The sequence below is a fragment of the Sciurus vulgaris genome (assembly GCF_902686455.1).
Source record: "Sciurus vulgaris genome assembly, chromosome: 11".
NCBI classification, from domain to species: Eukaryota; Metazoa; Chordata; class Mammalia; order Rodentia; family Sciuridae; genus Sciurus; species Sciurus vulgaris.
In genome coordinates, this window is record NC_136472.1 from 11,458,171 (window position 1) to 11,473,495 (window position 15,325).

A 15,325-nucleotide genomic window follows, 5' to 3' on the forward strand; every position below is an offset into this window, starting at 1 on the left:
ACACTCGGACAGGTCCTGGTATCTTGGGGTTTCTCGGGGAGCCCACATCTCTCGGCATGTTAAACTTCTTCCTTGGTGTTTTCAGCAAGTGGCCCACCACTGCTGACTACCTTCCGCGTCTACCCGGTTGACACGTGATGGGGGTGCGGCCGGGATGCTGGTGGTGGGTGGGGCGGTTTGTGAGGATGAAAGCTCGCCCAAACCCGGCGGGCGAGGTAAGCGAGGCATACGTCCGCAGCTGGCAAGACGCAAACCCTGACCGGAGCCCGGCAGGGACCCGTGAGCCATCACTCCCGCTCCGAGGCTCGGTCTCCATTTCTCGGAAGCACTCCGTGCGGCACCCTTCCGTGTTCCTCAGTCCTGGGCTGCAGCAGCCTGTACTGTCCCAGCACAAATTCTGGAGCTGCGAAACAGCGTCCGCAGAAGAGCAAGGGGCTGCGTAAATCCGCCGCGAGAGCAGAGCTGGGGGGCGGGCCCCGCCCCTCGCGGTGGCTCTGCGTTTGCGCACGCGCAGACGGTACGCTTACTCCGCGCGGCCCCGCCCACAGCCTGGGGACGTCGGCGGCGCGCGACGTGCTTCGCCGGATAAATGCCGTGGCGCCGGGTGTAGGAAAGCTACTGTCCTGAGCGGCTGGGCGTTCGGACGTTCGAGTCAGTCGGCTCCCCAGCCTGAGACCGCCCCCTGCTCTTCGCAGTGCCATGGCGGACGAGGGAAAGTCGTACAACGGTGAGTGCTGGCCCTCGGCCCCGGAGCGGACGATCTGGGCCTGGGTGGGCGGCGCCGGCCTAGGCCGCAGCCCCGGGGCGGGAGGCCGCGAGGGGCCCAGCGTCCGCGGGCGGCGGCGGCGGCGCGGGCCCTGCCGGTCCGGGGGCCAGGCAGCCCAGGGGCACCGACGGGACTCGCGGCGCCTAGTTGTTGACTCGGGAACCCTGGCGTTGGAGGACCTGTGGCTCGGAGCCGATGGCTCAGGGTGCGGTGACCAGATTCCTTTGAACTTTGAGGGTGGTTGATGCCTGTCAGTTCAGTTGGGCGGCCTGACTCTTCCTTTAATGTGAGTCTGCCCAGTTACTGGGCTGTCCTGGTGCCCTATTTTTGACCGCGTCCAGTGGGTCTTGCCCCCGCCTTCAGCTTTCCTTTAGCCTTTGAGACCTGCCCACCACCTGGATGTTCTCGTCGCAGCACTAGACTGGCTGGCAGTCCATTGTAGTGCTTAGGAGAGCATGACAACCCAGGCTTGAGTCCTGCGTTGACTACACCGAGTTTGAGCGAATTAAGCTTTCAGACCTTATTTTCTACGCCCTAATATGGCTAGTAAGAGTACCTATCTCCCAAGTTTTGTGTGTGTTTATTTAAATGAAATCATTCCTATCAAGTGCTTGGAGCTTAGTGACTGGCACTGCAGAAAGTTTTTGTTTGTTTATTTTTCGGTTTTGGGCACTGGGGATTTAATCCAGGAGTGCTTTATCACTGAACTACATCCCAGCTCCTTTTATTTTTAATTTTGAGACAAGGTCTCCCTGGGTTGCTGAGGGCCTCACGCTAAGTAAATGCGACTGGTCTTAAATTTATGACCCTCCTACCTCCGCCTCCTTAGTCCCTGGGATTACAGGTCTGTGCCTCTGCTCCTAGATGAAGAAAGTTTTTTTGTTTTGTGTTTGTACTGGGGATTGAACCCAGGGGCGCTTAACCACTGAGCCACATCCCCAGTCCTTTTTATATTTTATTTTGAGACAGGTTCTCACTAAGCTGCTGAGGATCTCACTAAATTGTTTAGGAGGGACTTGAACTCAAGATCCTTCTGTCTCAGCCTCCCAAGTCGCTGGGATTACAGGTGTGCATTACCCCACCTGGCTGGAGAAAGTTCTTAATGAAATCAGCTGCAGCTTTTATTCATTTATTCTCTTTTCTATTTGTTGAAGTTCATTGTTTACAGAGTACTAGGTATTAGGCAGACTTCTTGGACTCCTCCCTCCTTTCTGTGTGTGTGTGTGTGTGTGTGTATGAGAGAGAGAGAGAGAATGTGTGTGTTTTGCTGGAGATCAAACCTAGACCCTCACCAATGCTTGGGAAATGCTCTAGGAGTCAGGCCATATATAAATATATTTTTGTTCATTTTTTATTTTCCCGGGGATTGAACCTAGCTGATCTTTACCACTCAGTTACATCCCTGGCTCTTTTAATTTTATTATTATTTTTTTTTTGTACCCTGGATTGATTCCAAGGGTGCTTAACTATTGAGCCACACCCCCAGACCTTTTCACATTTTATTTAGAGACAAATAAGTTGATGAGGCTGGCCTTAGTCTCATGATCCTCCTACCTTAGCCTCCCGGATGACAGGTGTGCACCACTGCACCCTGCTCAGGCCATATTCTTGGAGAGCATTCCAGGAGCCTGGATTTAGCACCCTAGTGTGCAGCTGTGACCAGAGCCTGAGTTAAGAAGTTGTCTCATGAGTTAAAGGGCATTCCTGGTCAAAAAAAAAACAAGCATTTCACAGTGGCAGTTTTGAGAACAAGATTGTTTTAGGAGGCCCTTAAATTTGTGATATTTTTGACTAGTATTTGTATTGTTTAGGCACGAGAAATACTGAGTGGTAGGTCCCAAGTGGTTTTCAGGAGTCTGATTTGTGGCTAATTATGTGTTTGGGTTGCTTACAGTTCTACACTCTGGTGTTTTTTTCTGGTTTCTGCTTCATTTTTCAAAAGCATTATCCTGTTTCCTTGATGCTGCCATCCCAGAGAGGTTTCTTTCCTCTGGACGGGCTGAGGCATTTGTGTGGAGATGGTTTGTATAATATGTATCTCTCCCAGTGCTAGAGTGCTAGAAACTGCAATTGCCACACCAAAGTATTTGGACCAGTGATGTATTTACTAAAATTTTAAGTAATTTTTTTCAGTGCAGGGAGTTGAACCTAGAATCTCACACATGCTAGGGAAGCACTTTACTACTGAACTACTTCCCCACCCCATGTATTTACTAATTTGTGTACCTGTTTCATTTCCAGAGCATGATGACCGTGTTAGTTTCCCTCAAAGAAGAAAGAAAGGCCGGGGTCCTTTCCGGTGGAAGTATGGTGAGGGGAACCGTCGGTCAGGACGAGGCGGTTCTGGTATTCAGTCTTCCCGGCTTGAGGAAGATGATGGAGATGTGGCAATGAGTGATGCCCAGGATGGTCCCCGTGTACGATAGTAAGTGACCAATTGGTCTGTTTTGAATTTGGTTACCCACTAGATTATATAGCCCTCTTACTGTCCTTGTCGTTGCTTTTGCCACCTAGAAGAGTGATAAACATGTCAAGACCAGCTTAATGGTTGAACAGTCTTAATTGTAGTCCTGCTAACAGTGCAGGATGGTTTTCTCTAGTAGTTATGAACTTGTAATTCTCTACTTCCCCACAGCAACCCTTATGCCACCCGACCTAACCGTCGGGGTGATACTTGGCATGATCGAGATCGCATTCACATTACTGTGCGGAGAGACAGAGCTCCTCCAGAGAGAAGAGGGGCTGGCACCAGCCAGGATGGGTCCTCAAAGAAATGGTTCAAGATTACAGTGAGTACCTTGGGAAATCAGGTAGTGCAGGAGACTAGACTCTGAATGTGTTTACTTTTTGCCCATAAAAATCCATTTTTTTGGCTGTTTACTTCACAATTAAGTATTCATTCTTCCTTCTTTATAAACAGTATTTTTTGCTGAGTGTGGTGGCACACACTTGTAATCCCAGCAACTCGGGCCTGAGGCAGGAGGATCTCAAGTTCAAGGACAGTCTCAGCAGTTTGATAGGACCCTCAGTAACTTAGTGAGAGATCCTGCCTCAGAGTAAAAGCAACTAGAGATATAGCTCAGTGGTAAAATGCCCCTGAGCTCATTCCCCATCCCCCTCTCCCCCAGTCAGTATTCTTTTTTCTTTTCTTTTCTTTTCTTTTTTTTCTTTCTTTGAGTACCTGGGATTGAATCCAAAACTTTGCACAAGCTAAAAGTGCTGTACCACTGAGCTACATCCCCAGCTAGAATCGCTATCCTAGAACACCTAATGGCACGTTCAAGGAAAGACAAGAGTAGAATGAAAATGTGATACCTGGTTGGGAGGGAGAGTAACTCCTCTGAAGAGCTTCATTTGGTTCAAGCTGAGTGTAGGGCTTGGAGTTCTCTAAGGTATAGGCAAGGTGCAAATAATACCTTGGTGCTTTTAGAAGTTTAAAAAAAAAAATGCTTTTGAGGAATAAGTGTAAGTGAATAGAGAGGAGGTTAAGAAATTTACATGTGTCTTAGGTGGAAAACCTATGACTGATTTTATTTATTATTTTTTGTGCTGAGGATTGAACCTAGGGCCTCATGCATGTGAGGCAAATGTTGTACTGCTGAGCTGCATTCCCAGCCCTTTTATTTTGATACAGGGTCTCACTAAATTACCTGTGCTGGCCTGGAACTTAAGATCCTCCTGCCTCAGCCTCCCAAGTTGCTAGGGTTTCAGGCATGCATGAGCATGCCCTGTCTATTTTCCTTTTTTGTGGTGCTGGGGGTGGACCCAGGACCTTGAACCCTCTAGGCATGTGCCCTACCACTGAGCCATGTTCCCAGCCCTAGAAAAGTTTGTAGTTTGGCAGAAGGTACAAAAGGAGTGCTGGGTTGAGACAGCCCTTCAATCTTGGTTACAAAGTGTTCTCTTCTGTTTCGCTTTCTCTCACTTCTAGATTCCTTATGGCAGAAAGTATGACAAAGCTTGGCTTCTGAATATGATTCAGAGCAAGTGCAGTGTCCCTTTCACCCCCATTGAGGTAAGATAAAAACTGAGTGACTGACTAGGCACCAGGGAGGGTATGGGCCCAGCTGGATAAGGTGCCCTTGATTCAAGTATAATTCTCTTGTTTCCTCTTCTTAGTTTCACTATGAGAACACACGGGCCCAGTTTTTTGTGGAGGATGCCAGTACTGCCTCTGCATTAAAGGCTGTCCACTATAAGATTGTGGATCAGGAGAACCGAAGGGTATGTGTAAAGGGCCTGGCTTGGCTGGTGGTGGGAACTAGTGTACAGGACAGGGACAAGATATCAATCCTGGGGCTTTCCCTGGAGTTTACTCTCTTTCTTCTCCCCAGGTATCTATCATCATCAACTCCTCTGCTCCACCCTTTATTGTACACAGTGAACTGAAGCCAGAACAAGTAGAGCAACTAAAGGTAAGGCCAGCCCAAGTAACATGTGTTTCACCAAGTCTTACTACTCACATCCACCACCCACCCACCCCAACACACACACATAGCCCCATTGACCACTGAATCCTTTGTCTTCCTGTATAGCTTATTATGAGCAAACGATATGATGGTTCCCAACAAGCACTTGATCTCAAGGGCCTCCGTTCAGACCCAGGTATGTCTGACAGCAATGATTCTCAGCTAGGTGGAGACAGAATGGGATTTGTCACCCAAGGAAAGGTTGAGGGCGATATAGTGCTAAAGCTGGCCTGGGCAAGCCTTCTCAGTCTTCCCTTTCTTTCTGCTTTCTGAAGATTTGGTGGCCCAGAACATTGATGTTGTCCTGAGTCGTAGGGGCTGTATGGCAGCTGCCCTTCGAATCATTGAAGAAAATATCCCTGAGGTGAGAATTTGGGCCCAGTATTAAGCATGGGGAAGCAGGGAGAGCGGTAGGATGGGGTGGGGAGATCTACTCACTGCCTCCCCTTGTTCTAAACTGTTTTCTACCCACAGCTTTTATCTTTGAACTTGAGTAGCAACAGGCTCTACAGGCTGGATGATATGTCCAGCATTGTGCAGAAGGCGTCCAACCTGAAGATCTTAAACCTTTCTGGAAATGAAGTGAGGATTGATAGCCTGATGTGGTTTGGAAGGGGTAGCAGACAACGGGAGGGCTTGCTTGACTGGTGGGAGGCAAGAGAAAGACCTTATAGAGGAGGGTAGGGGTTGGAGGTCTAAGGATCCCATTGCTTTCCTCACCATGTCCATTTTCTCCCTTTTTCCCCTTTGCAGTTGAAGTCTGAGCGGGAGTTGGACAATATAAAAGGGCTGAAACTGGAAGAACTGTGGCTTGATGGAAATCCCCTGTGTGACACCTTCCGAGACCAGTCCACCTACATCAGGTCAGTTGTAGCCTCTGTTTCCCCTCCTGGGGACCTTCACCCCCTGGGAGGCTGAGTTAATGTACCCTGACCAGTGCCCGTCTGCAGGAGACGTGCAGCCCTGAGCTGGAACCACCTGTCCTTTGGGAGGACCACATGCTCCTCCTCTTCGTCTGTCTGTGTCTCTCAGCTTTGTCCCAAGATCCCTTCTTCTTCTCACCCAATTACCGTTTGCTGGTTCTGTGGCCTTTCTCAAACTTCCTTCCTGAACACAGCCTTTTTTAGAATCTCCCTACCCTTTTGTTCCAGGAAGGGCACCTCCTCATTTCTACTTTGACTAGGGGGTGTCTTGTATATGCCCCATCCATGGGGTTACTTTCGGCTAAGAGCCTGGTATCCTCAGGCTGAGAAAGCCCTCCCTAACTGGGACTTCCTGCTGAGATGGGCCTTCTCCCCTTTGTCCTTGGATGACCCCTCTTGCATTGTATCAAGAGGGTCACTATTCTCATAAGCTACTTGTCCAAGGCTGCAACTTGGGCTTTCCTGCCCGTGCTGAGGTTGAAGCCTCCTGGAGGCTGGTACCATGCTGTATGTCTCTCTCACCCAGTGCTGTGAGCTGGGCCCTCCCTGGAGAAGAAACCTGGGTTCCCCAAAACTTGTGACCAGAGCCGGGGCCCCGCCAGCAGGCGAGGGGATCCCAAGGCAGATGCTGGGCGTGGAGGCCACGGGGGCATTGGCTACCAAGGAGACAGAGAACTGACCCTCTCGGGGGCAGTGCCCCTCCCTCACTCGCACACCTCACATCACCCTGCTTGGCCCCGGAGGATGGCTGGTTAGCCAGAGACGGGTAAGATTCCTCAGGGAAGGAACAACCTAAGACAGGCACAGTCGCAGAGGGGCCATCAGGAGAGAATTGGGGGCCAACAGAGGTGGGGCATAGATCCTCACCCCCCCAACATTGTAGGGGCCTGAACCTTCACCCCTTCTGAGGGAGGTCTCCTGCCCCCATGGCTGCTTTGCTTCCCACGCCCAGCTCAGATCGGGACCCAGGTAGCAGACTGAGACCTGGCCAACAGCAACTGCCCACCCACCACAGCAGGATTTGCTTTCCAACTTTACCTTGGATCCAACTTTACCTTGGACCATGGGGAAAGGGCAGCTGAAGGAAAGGGCTGTGTCAGGATGTCTTTCTGCTTTATCCCTCTTCTATATGCCTCTTTGCCTGCGGTTCTTCCCCTTTTTCTTTGCTTTTCCTCTCTTGTCTCTCCCATCTCTCCCTTGCCCCTGCTCCATCCTACTTTTATTCGTTTCTCTTCTTTCCTCTCTTCCTCTGCCTCCTTCCTTCTGAGCCCCACCTTGCTCATCTCCCTGCCCCAACATCCTGTGCCATCCCTGTGGTGTATTCTGGTCTCGGCCAAGGCCAGACCTGGCAGAACCGATGGATACCTGGTGAGGCAGCGGAGCCCATGGGCTCCCACCCCATTCCCTCCTCCCGGGGCTGCACAGGTGAGTAGGTGGAAGGTAAGGGGGGCAAGAAGGGGGAAGGAGGTCCTGGGCTTAAAGCCTGGGCTGGGAGTGCTGCTCTGGTGGCACTCGGGGTCAGGCAGAGAGAAAAGAGACAGGCTTCAAGGTAGCCCAGTCTGGGTGCCCCAGGTGAGGTGGGGAATGGGGCTGCTTTTCTCTGAGTACAGGCTGGGGAGGAGCGGGGCGATGAGCAATGGGACGGGCTGTCCCTGGGGTGTTGGTGTTATTTGCTCCTAGAGCAGCCCAGGAGGCATTGGTGGCTCTGAAGCATCACTCACTTCTGTCCCGTTCTTGACAGCGCCATTCGCGAAGTATTTCCCAAGTTACTACGCCTGGTAAGTCTAAACTTTTCATTTTCTTCCTATAAGCATGGCATCTTCCACCTCTCAAGATTGTGCCTACATGACCATTAATTCAAGGACATGGATCCCTTTAAGAATTTGATGATTGTAAGCCTCCCCAGAGAAATGCCTGGAGGCTGAAGTTGCGTACATCAGGATTCCTGAGTGCTTTTCATGCTTCTTTATGCTTGACTGCCGACCCTTCACCCTTGGCTCTTCCATCTGCTTACACGTCTAGCCTTTTCTCTCAGGTTTATAGTCAGTGTTCATTTCTTTCCACAGGATGGCCATGAGTTACCCCCACCAATTGCCTTTGATGTCGAAGCCCCCACGATGTTGCCACCCTGCAAGGTGAGGGGTGGGAATAGAGTTAGAACGTGTTGGGGAGAGAACTGCTTCCATGTTCCTAATGTCTGTTTGGTTCCAGGGAAGTTATTTCGGAACAGAGAACCTGAAGAGCCTGGTTCTGCATTTCCTGCAGCAGTAAGTTTCCTAGGGTCCCTGAGGTTGGGGAAAGTGGCAGGCCAAGCACAGTCACTCTTGGGAGCTACTGTGACCCTTTGTGGTTCTAAACAGAACTCAGACTTTTTCCTTTTTATTCTCCTAGGTACTATGCAATTTATGACTCTGGAGACCGGCAGGGGCTTTTGGATGCCTACCATGATGGGGCCTGCTGTTCACTAAGCATTCCATTCACCCCCCAGAACCCTGCCCGGTGAGTGTCACATCCTAGCACCTGCTCAGGACCACAGGATCCCCCAGCAGATATGTAGGCCACACTGCTGACCACCGCCTCCTTTCCCTCCTTTTTCCACAGAAGCACCTTGGCCGAATACTTCAAGGACAGCAGAAATGTGAAGAAGCTTAAAGACCCAAGTAAGTGTGTGATATGGGCAAAATAGGATGGGAGCAGCAAATGAGAAGGAATCCTAGAGCTCAGCAATGCATGGCTACCCCAACGTGGCTTTCTCCTCCCTCTGCCCACAGCCCTGCGGTTTCGGCTGCTAAAGCACACACGTCTCAATGTTGTTGCCTTCCTCAATGAGTTGCCCAAAACTCAGCACGATGTCAATTCCTTTGTGGTAGACATAAGCGCCCAGACGGTAAGCACCTATTTCTGTCTTTACAGAAGCCTAGCATTGGGGGGAGGGCATAGAGGGGACAGCATTTACAAGGCCGGGTAGAGGTGCTCAGGCTCCGGCTGGAAACCTGTATCACATCTGCTACTACTTCTCTTCCAGAGCACATTGCTGTGTTTTTCTGTCAATGGGGTCTTCAAGGAAGGTGAGAATCTTTTGAGTTTTGAGTTCGTGGTGTGTTTCCTCCCCCAGCAAGACTCTTTCTCAGCATGCTTAGCTCCCCAACTACCTTCACATTCCTTTTCTTTCCTGGCCTCCTTCTCATTGTGTCCCACACCATTTTCGTTTGGCCTGCCTTCTTTACCTGTCCTGTCCACAATGTGGGAAAAGCCTAGGGATTAGGTGAATATAGGCTGTAAAGTCAGGCAGGTCTTTGTTTTCATCCAGTCTTGGTTCTATGGGTAAAATTGCATTAACTCTGAGCTTCAGATGCTTTATTTGTCAGATGGAGTTAATAATAATCCTCTCATAGTGGTGTGAAGTGACTTAGAAAGTGCTTGACCCTATGGACCTGGCACACGTGCTTTGTGAGAGGATTGGTAGTTGTTATTGTCCTCTCTGTCCTTTGACCTTTTACCTCACTATCGTTCCCCTGTACATACACAGTCACCCCTATTTGGCCCAGTTAGTGTTCTTTGTATAGTGTTCTTTGTATCAAAGACCATGATTTGAGAACCTGTTTGTAAATATAAAACATGAGTGATTCTAAGGGATCATTGCTGCTGTTCTCACTGCAGTGGATGGAAAGTCTCGAGATTCTTTGAGAGCCTTTACGAGGACATTCATCGCTGTTCCTGCCAGCAATTCAGGGTAAGTGTTCTGACTACTGCACTAGGTACCAATTCCAGTACCTGGTCAGCAGCATGGTAAGTGGAAGGTAGTCAGTCCTCAGGGTATTTTCAGAATTTCACAAAGGCAGCAGAAAACCAGGAGACTGTTGTAGTGGTTAAGTGTGTGGCTTTAGTTTAAAGACTGGGTTTTCTTAGTGGCTCCATCTCCTTTAGCTACAGCCAGGTTTCCTCATCTGGAAATTTTTATAACAATAATCACTGCCTAAGTTTGTTTTAAAAATAAACAAATAGAAGAATAACAACTATCCATGAATTGGGGGATAATGTATAATTCTAGCGTTTGAGAGATAATCCTTCTAAACATGGAGTCCATGAGAGGAAGGGGTAAATGGTAAAAGGTAACAGCTAAGAGTGGGCGGTATCGAAAGAACTGGAGTGTCAAATGTCAGAGAATAGGAATACTGTTGGGAGGTGGTGAGGTTATTTGTCTGTCCAGCTGTTTAAGGTGCCTTTTGTCCCCAAGGTTATGTATTGTAAATGACGAGCTATTTGTGCGGAATGCCAGCCCTGAAGAGATCCAAAGAGCCTTTGCCATGCCTGCACCCACACCTTCTTCCAGCCCTGTGCCCACCCTCTCCCCAGAGCAGCAAGAAATGTTACAGGCATTCTCTACCCAGTCTGGCATGAACCTCGAGTGGTCCCAGAAGTAAGTGCTGTACACGTGTAGGGACAGAGGTACACTGAGATGGGACTGGTAGAGAATAATGAGTACTCCTGAAATTTTAAGAAGCAAAACTTTTTTGTTCCTTAAAATGCAAACCAAGTGAGGTGGCACATGCCTGAAATCCCAAAGGCTTAGGAGGCTGAAACAGGAGTACTGCAAGTTCAAGGCTAGCCTCAGCAATTTAGTGGGATCCTCTCTCAAAAATTAAAAAATATAAAGGTGTTGATTAAAAGGACTAGGGATGTGGCTCAGTGGTAGACAGACCCTGAGTTCAATCCCCTATACTAAATGGAAGAAAAATCTTAAAGTGAGGTGGGGTGGTGCATCCTTGTAATCTCAGCTACTTGGAAGACTAAGGCAGGAGAATCACAAGTTGAAGGCCAGCCTGTGCAACTTAGTGAGACCCTGTCTCAAAATAAGAAGGGCTGGAGATACCATTTGAATTTTTACTCATTGTTCATTTGTGTAAGTGTTGCAGTGTATAATTGGTGGTGAGTGTCTCTGTAGGATGGTTTCTGAAGTGGCCTTTATCCAGGCATGGTGGCACACGCCTGTAATTCCAGCCTGTAATCCTAGCAGCTTGGGAGGCTGAGGCAGGAGGATCAAGAGTTCAAAGACAGCCTCAGCAACTTAGAAAGGCCCTAAGCAACTCAATGAGATCCTGACCCTAAATAAAATACAAAATAGGGATGGGGATGTGGCTCAGTGATTAAGCACCCCAGGGTTTAATCCCTGGTACTAAAATAAAAAGTGCTAATTGAAGTGGCCCTTAGTTTAGTGTTCAGGGTGAGTGCACTTTGGTTCTCATGGAGCTTCCTGTTCATCACTCCAGGTGCCTTCAGGACAACAACTGGGACTATACCAGATCTGCCCAAGCCTTCACTCATCTCAAGGTAAGATTTGGGAATACAGTGGCAAAAAGACAGGGCTCTTAACCTTGGAGAGGGTTAAGTGAGGGTCAGAAGAGTGAGGCATCGGGGGCAGGAAGGGGGCACCTGGCTCTACTGACCTTTCATTTTTTTCCCAGGCCAAGGGTGAGATCCCAGAAGTGGCATTCATGAAGTGATCGGAAGTTGTGCCCCAGAGTGCGTGTGTAAATAGCCCTTGGATATTGCGTGGTTGTCATCTGTCGTCTTCTGTCCGGCCGGAGGCCACCCTGTGACTGTGACCGAGGAGGGAGGTCTGCGGATCCGCTCCTCACCTGCCTTCTGGAAGACTTCCCGAAGACTTCCAGAAGATCGAGCCTCACTGGTGCCAGGAAGCCAAAGCTCTCTTTGTAGAACTGACACTAAATGCCGAAGGACTTAGGTGCTTTGTGTACTTAGCCCCAGGATTCCCCCTACTTTTTAAGATAAAGAGTGACATTGTATTTTGCCTCTTGCCTGCTGGACTGCTTCTCGCGGCGGGCGGGGCCTCGGCAGGAAGTCCCGCCTCGGAGGCGGAAGCGGCCGGCCCACCATGGCGGCTCCTTCGAGGTGGCCTCAAGGGCTGCTTGTGGCCCTGCGGTTCCTGCCCGCGCGCCGCGCTCTGCACGACGCGACCCCAGCGCGAGACGTGCTGCTCTTCGAGCATCAGCGGGGTCGCTTCTTCGCCGTCCTCGGGCTCTTCTGCGCCGGTCAGGGCATCTTCTGGGCCTCCCTGGCCGTGGCAGCTTGGTCTGCACCCCCGGCTCGGGCGCGACCCCTTGATGCAGAGGACCCAGAGCGCGGCCGCTTGGACCTGCGCGCTGTGCTCTGGCGCTACGGGCTGGCGGTCGGCTGCGGTGCCATCGGTAAGGCGCGGTGGTCGCTCACGGCTCAGGCGAGGGGAGGGCGGGGTTCCAGTCTTCCCAGACGAGCACCAGGGGCCACGCCCTCTCAGAACTACTTTCTCTCGAGCCCTTTTTCTGACTTGTAAGAGATGTCCATCCCCGTTTTGAAAGTTTGTTGGGTGGGAAAAACCTACAATTCTAGAACACAGGAGGAACTCAAAAATGTTACTGTCACACTCATTTCTTTTCACACTCAAAGGGAAAGGGCTGGTGTGTAGCCTTCCGGTGAACACACCTCACACCACGCTGCTCTTCTGTAGGGACCCTGGTACTGGGTGCTGGCCTTCTCTTCTCTCTCCGATCCGTGCGTTCAGTGATACTTCGAGCAGGAGGGCAGCAAGTGACCCTGACCACTCATGCCCCTTTCGGCTTGGGGGCCCATTTCACCATCCCCTTGAACCAGGTATCCTGCATGGCCCACCGAGGAGAAGTCCCTGCTATGCTGCCTCTGAAGGTCAAAGGCCGTCGCTTCTATTTCCTCTTGGACAAAGCTGGACACTTCCCCAATGCTCAGCTCTTTGACAACACTGTGGGTGCCTACAGGAGTTTGTGAAGAAACCACCTTGGGTCATTCACCCCCTCCTAGAGGGAGATTTAGAAAAAAGGAAAAAACAAAACAACCTTATGGATGGGGTGACAACAGGGTCCCGAAAGGGAACCTAAAATTCAACAGTAACAATTAAAAGAGGAGTTGTCCAAAGGGAAGCTGCCCGATCCATGCCTTTTAGCCTTCACTCCTTCCTACCACCTACTTGTTTTAATATCAAGAACACAATACCAAGATGAAGAAAGTAATGTAATATTTTGGTACAAAAACAGCTATAGGAAGAAGGTGGAGAGGGGCCTGTTACCTTTCCCTCCTGGAGGGAAAACAGGCTTTCAGCACAAACAGGGCTGTGTGGGGACAAGAGGATTACAGGCACTTGGGCGCAAAGTCTTTGACTGCAGAATGCACTCTGGTTACTCTTCAGGAATGGGATGTGCGTGGCCCAACAAGAACATCTGTCTCAGAGCTCCACTCGGGGTCTCCCCTCTCCAGAGGCCGGTATGGGGTGGCTTCAGACTTCCACTGCATGACCTGGAGCACCAAGACCACACACCACAACACCAGATTCACCCATGAAGAGGTCTGTGGGAGACAGAACAGGAATGTGAGGAGTCATTCCATCTCAGATCCAGTCCTTCCACCCCCACACCAGTCTGCCAGGCTGACAAGCCCCTCAGCTCCTCTTAGCTTGTCAGTGGTGGGCCAAGCTTATGTCCATTGGCGAGCACCCTTATAGCTACTTGTATGAATCTTTCAGTGTGTCTCTGGGTCTCACTTCAGCATTGTGTAGGTTGGAGTAAAACTGCAAAGCTGTTCCAGGGGGTGTCCATGGGATTTTCTGAGCTTCAGAGCAGCTGTGAGGTCAAAGAGACAGTTATGAGAAAATAAGGGAGATATACCCTAAGCACACCTGTACCCATGTGTCCTTTAAGGTGTAGAGCAACAGATGGGGTTAAAATGAGAGGTTACAGGACTTGCCCTCTGCAGCCAGGCTTCCCTCCCTCCCTCCCCCATTACCTAATTGTACTGTTTAGGGAGATGATGGAATTGCAGAAAGATCTGGTGCCAAATCGAAGGATACAGGCAGACACTAAGACCAGGAAGACGGCTATAGCTGAGATGGCCAGTGCAACGCGGAGCCCTATAAGACCTCTGGGGGAGAGAACAAACTTCGTGATTGTGATAAGCTTCAACCCACCTCATCCCCTGGTCCTTGGGGTGGGGCATTCACCTTTGTGAGTCCTCGATGCAGCTGCTGTAGACCCAGAAGAGCAGAAGCAGGAGGCAGTAGAGGGCCAGGAAGCCAGAAGCCCCAGCCACAAAGTAGCAGAGGGATGGGGCCGAGGGATGGGATAAGGCCAGGGTGGAGCCATTCAGGGCGGTCACACCATACAACGGACAGCTACCCCTGAAGGAGCCCTGTGGAGAGAAGCTGCTAATTCTCAGATTTCAGTCAGTGCCTCAGGATGCAGGTTTCCGCAGGTGTTAGGAATAACTAGGCCAGGGCCACAACAGAAGTTAGGTGTGCATTGTTAGTTCCTATTTCTGGGAAACCGACAGCCTGTCTGGGAACCAAACCCCGCAGTGGCCAGAATGATCAGGAAGTAGGCAGTGGTTATAGAACACAAAGAGCTTCAGAAGTCTCACAAATTTTGGTTGAACTTCGTGCAGAAATCCTAGAGTAAGCCCAAACCTTGTGTATCTTCAACTAGTACCTCCAATGTTTTCTACTCTGTAGGTGGCACCCTAGTGCCTGCTTTGCAGTGATTTAATGTTCCCACGTTAACAGGATTGCCTAGCAGCAGTAGACAATTCAAGTTTCACAGGGCTGTTCGGTCATTTAACACAGTCCCAAATGTGGCTGCTAGATCATCTTCACTACGCTGCTTCCCTTCTCGGATAGCTCAGCACGAACGGCTGCCGGTCCATCCCTGGACGCAGGGCCTGGGCTGAGGTCTCAGAAGCAGGGGTCACGCGGAGGGAAGCACTGGCTCTAGGTGGTGCGGCACGACGCTCCCGGCGTCCGATCACTGTCTAGGGAACGCCTCGGTAGGACCCGGCCAGGCAGAGCCAGAGCACGAGCGTCGCTGCATTTCGGCCGCAGACCGGCGGCCCCCGGCCCCCCGCCCGGGCCCGCCCGCAGCCGCACCTGGGTCCGAGTGAGCGCCGCGGCCGCCACGGCGCCGCACAGGAAGGCGGCGGCGAACAGCGCGAGCTCGACGCGCTGCAGCCAGGGCAGCGCCATGGCGCCCAGGCCCCGGGAGGCAGCGCCGCGGAGCCGGCCGCCCAGCCCCGCCTTGTCCGGCGCGACCCAGGGACGCGAAGCCACCACTTCCGGGCGCGACATTTATTTGGGAGGCGGGGACGGCAGC

The 15,325-nt window shown here is 51.0% G+C and overlaps 3 protein-coding genes across 3 annotated transcripts; 2 read left to right on the forward strand and 1 right to left on the reverse strand.

Annotated features, from left to right (window-relative positions):
• Window positions 1-546: 546 nt before the first annotated feature.
• Window positions 547-11,970, forward strand: NXF1 (nuclear RNA export factor 1). The gene is made up of 21 exons (XM_079102173.1): window positions 547-727; window positions 3,008-3,191; window positions 3,402-3,555; window positions 4,698-4,781; window positions 4,886-4,990; window positions 5,101-5,181; window positions 5,302-5,371; window positions 5,511-5,599; window positions 5,710-5,817; window positions 5,989-6,098; window positions 7,900-7,936; window positions 8,225-8,293; window positions 8,370-8,425; window positions 8,550-8,657; window positions 8,760-8,818; window positions 8,930-9,045; window positions 9,184-9,226; window positions 9,819-9,891; window positions 10,396-10,578; window positions 11,429-11,489; window positions 11,624-11,970. Exons 1-21 carry the CDS (start codon window positions 700-702, stop codon window positions 11,660-11,662), a joined length of 1,857 nt encoding a protein of 618 aa, XP_078958299.1. The 5' UTR covers window positions 547-699; the 3' UTR covers window positions 11,663-11,970.
• Window positions 11,971-12,000: 30 nt separating this feature from the next.
• TMEM223 (transmembrane protein 223) lies at window positions 12,001-13,111 on the forward strand. Its single transcript, XM_079102234.1, has 2 exons — window positions 12,001-12,367; window positions 12,667-13,111. Exons 1-2 carry the CDS (start codon window positions 12,055-12,057, stop codon window positions 12,957-12,959), a joined length of 606 nt encoding a protein of 201 aa, XP_078958360.1. The 5' UTR covers window positions 12,001-12,054; the 3' UTR covers window positions 12,960-13,111.
• Window positions 13,112-13,184: 73 nt separating this feature from the next.
• TMEM179B (transmembrane protein 179B) lies at window positions 13,185-15,300 on the reverse strand (the record flags this gene model as incomplete). Its single annotated transcript, XM_079102220.1, has 5 exons — window positions 13,185-13,535; window positions 13,729-13,807; window positions 13,971-14,105; window positions 14,185-14,372; window positions 15,103-15,300. The coding sequence occupies 5 exons, from the start codon at window positions 15,298-15,300 to the stop codon at window positions 13,374-13,376; spliced, it is 762 nt and encodes a 253-aa protein (XP_078958346.1). The 3' UTR covers window positions 13,185-13,373.
• Window positions 15,301-15,325: the final 25 nt, after the last annotated feature.

Coding starts and splice junctions, on each gene's coding strand:
- TMEM223 (XM_079102234.1), top strand. CDS start 12,055: ATGGCGGCTCCTTCGAGGTGGCCTCAAGGGCTGCTTGTGGCCCTGCGG. Junction 12,368..12,666: donor GGTCGGCTGCGGTGCCATCG/GTAAGGCGCGGT, acceptor GCTCTTCTGTAG/GGACCCTGGTACTGGGTGCT.
- NXF1 (XM_079102173.1), top strand. CDS start 700: ATGGCGGACGAGGGAAAGTCGTACAACG. Junction 7,937..8,224: donor TTCCCAAGTTACTACGCCTG/GTAAGTCTAAAC, acceptor TTCTTTCCACAG/GATGGCCATGAGTTACCCCC. Junction 8,294..8,369: donor CGATGTTGCCACCCTGCAAG/GTGAGGGGTGGG, acceptor GTTTGGTTCCAG/GGAAGTTATTTCGGAACAGA.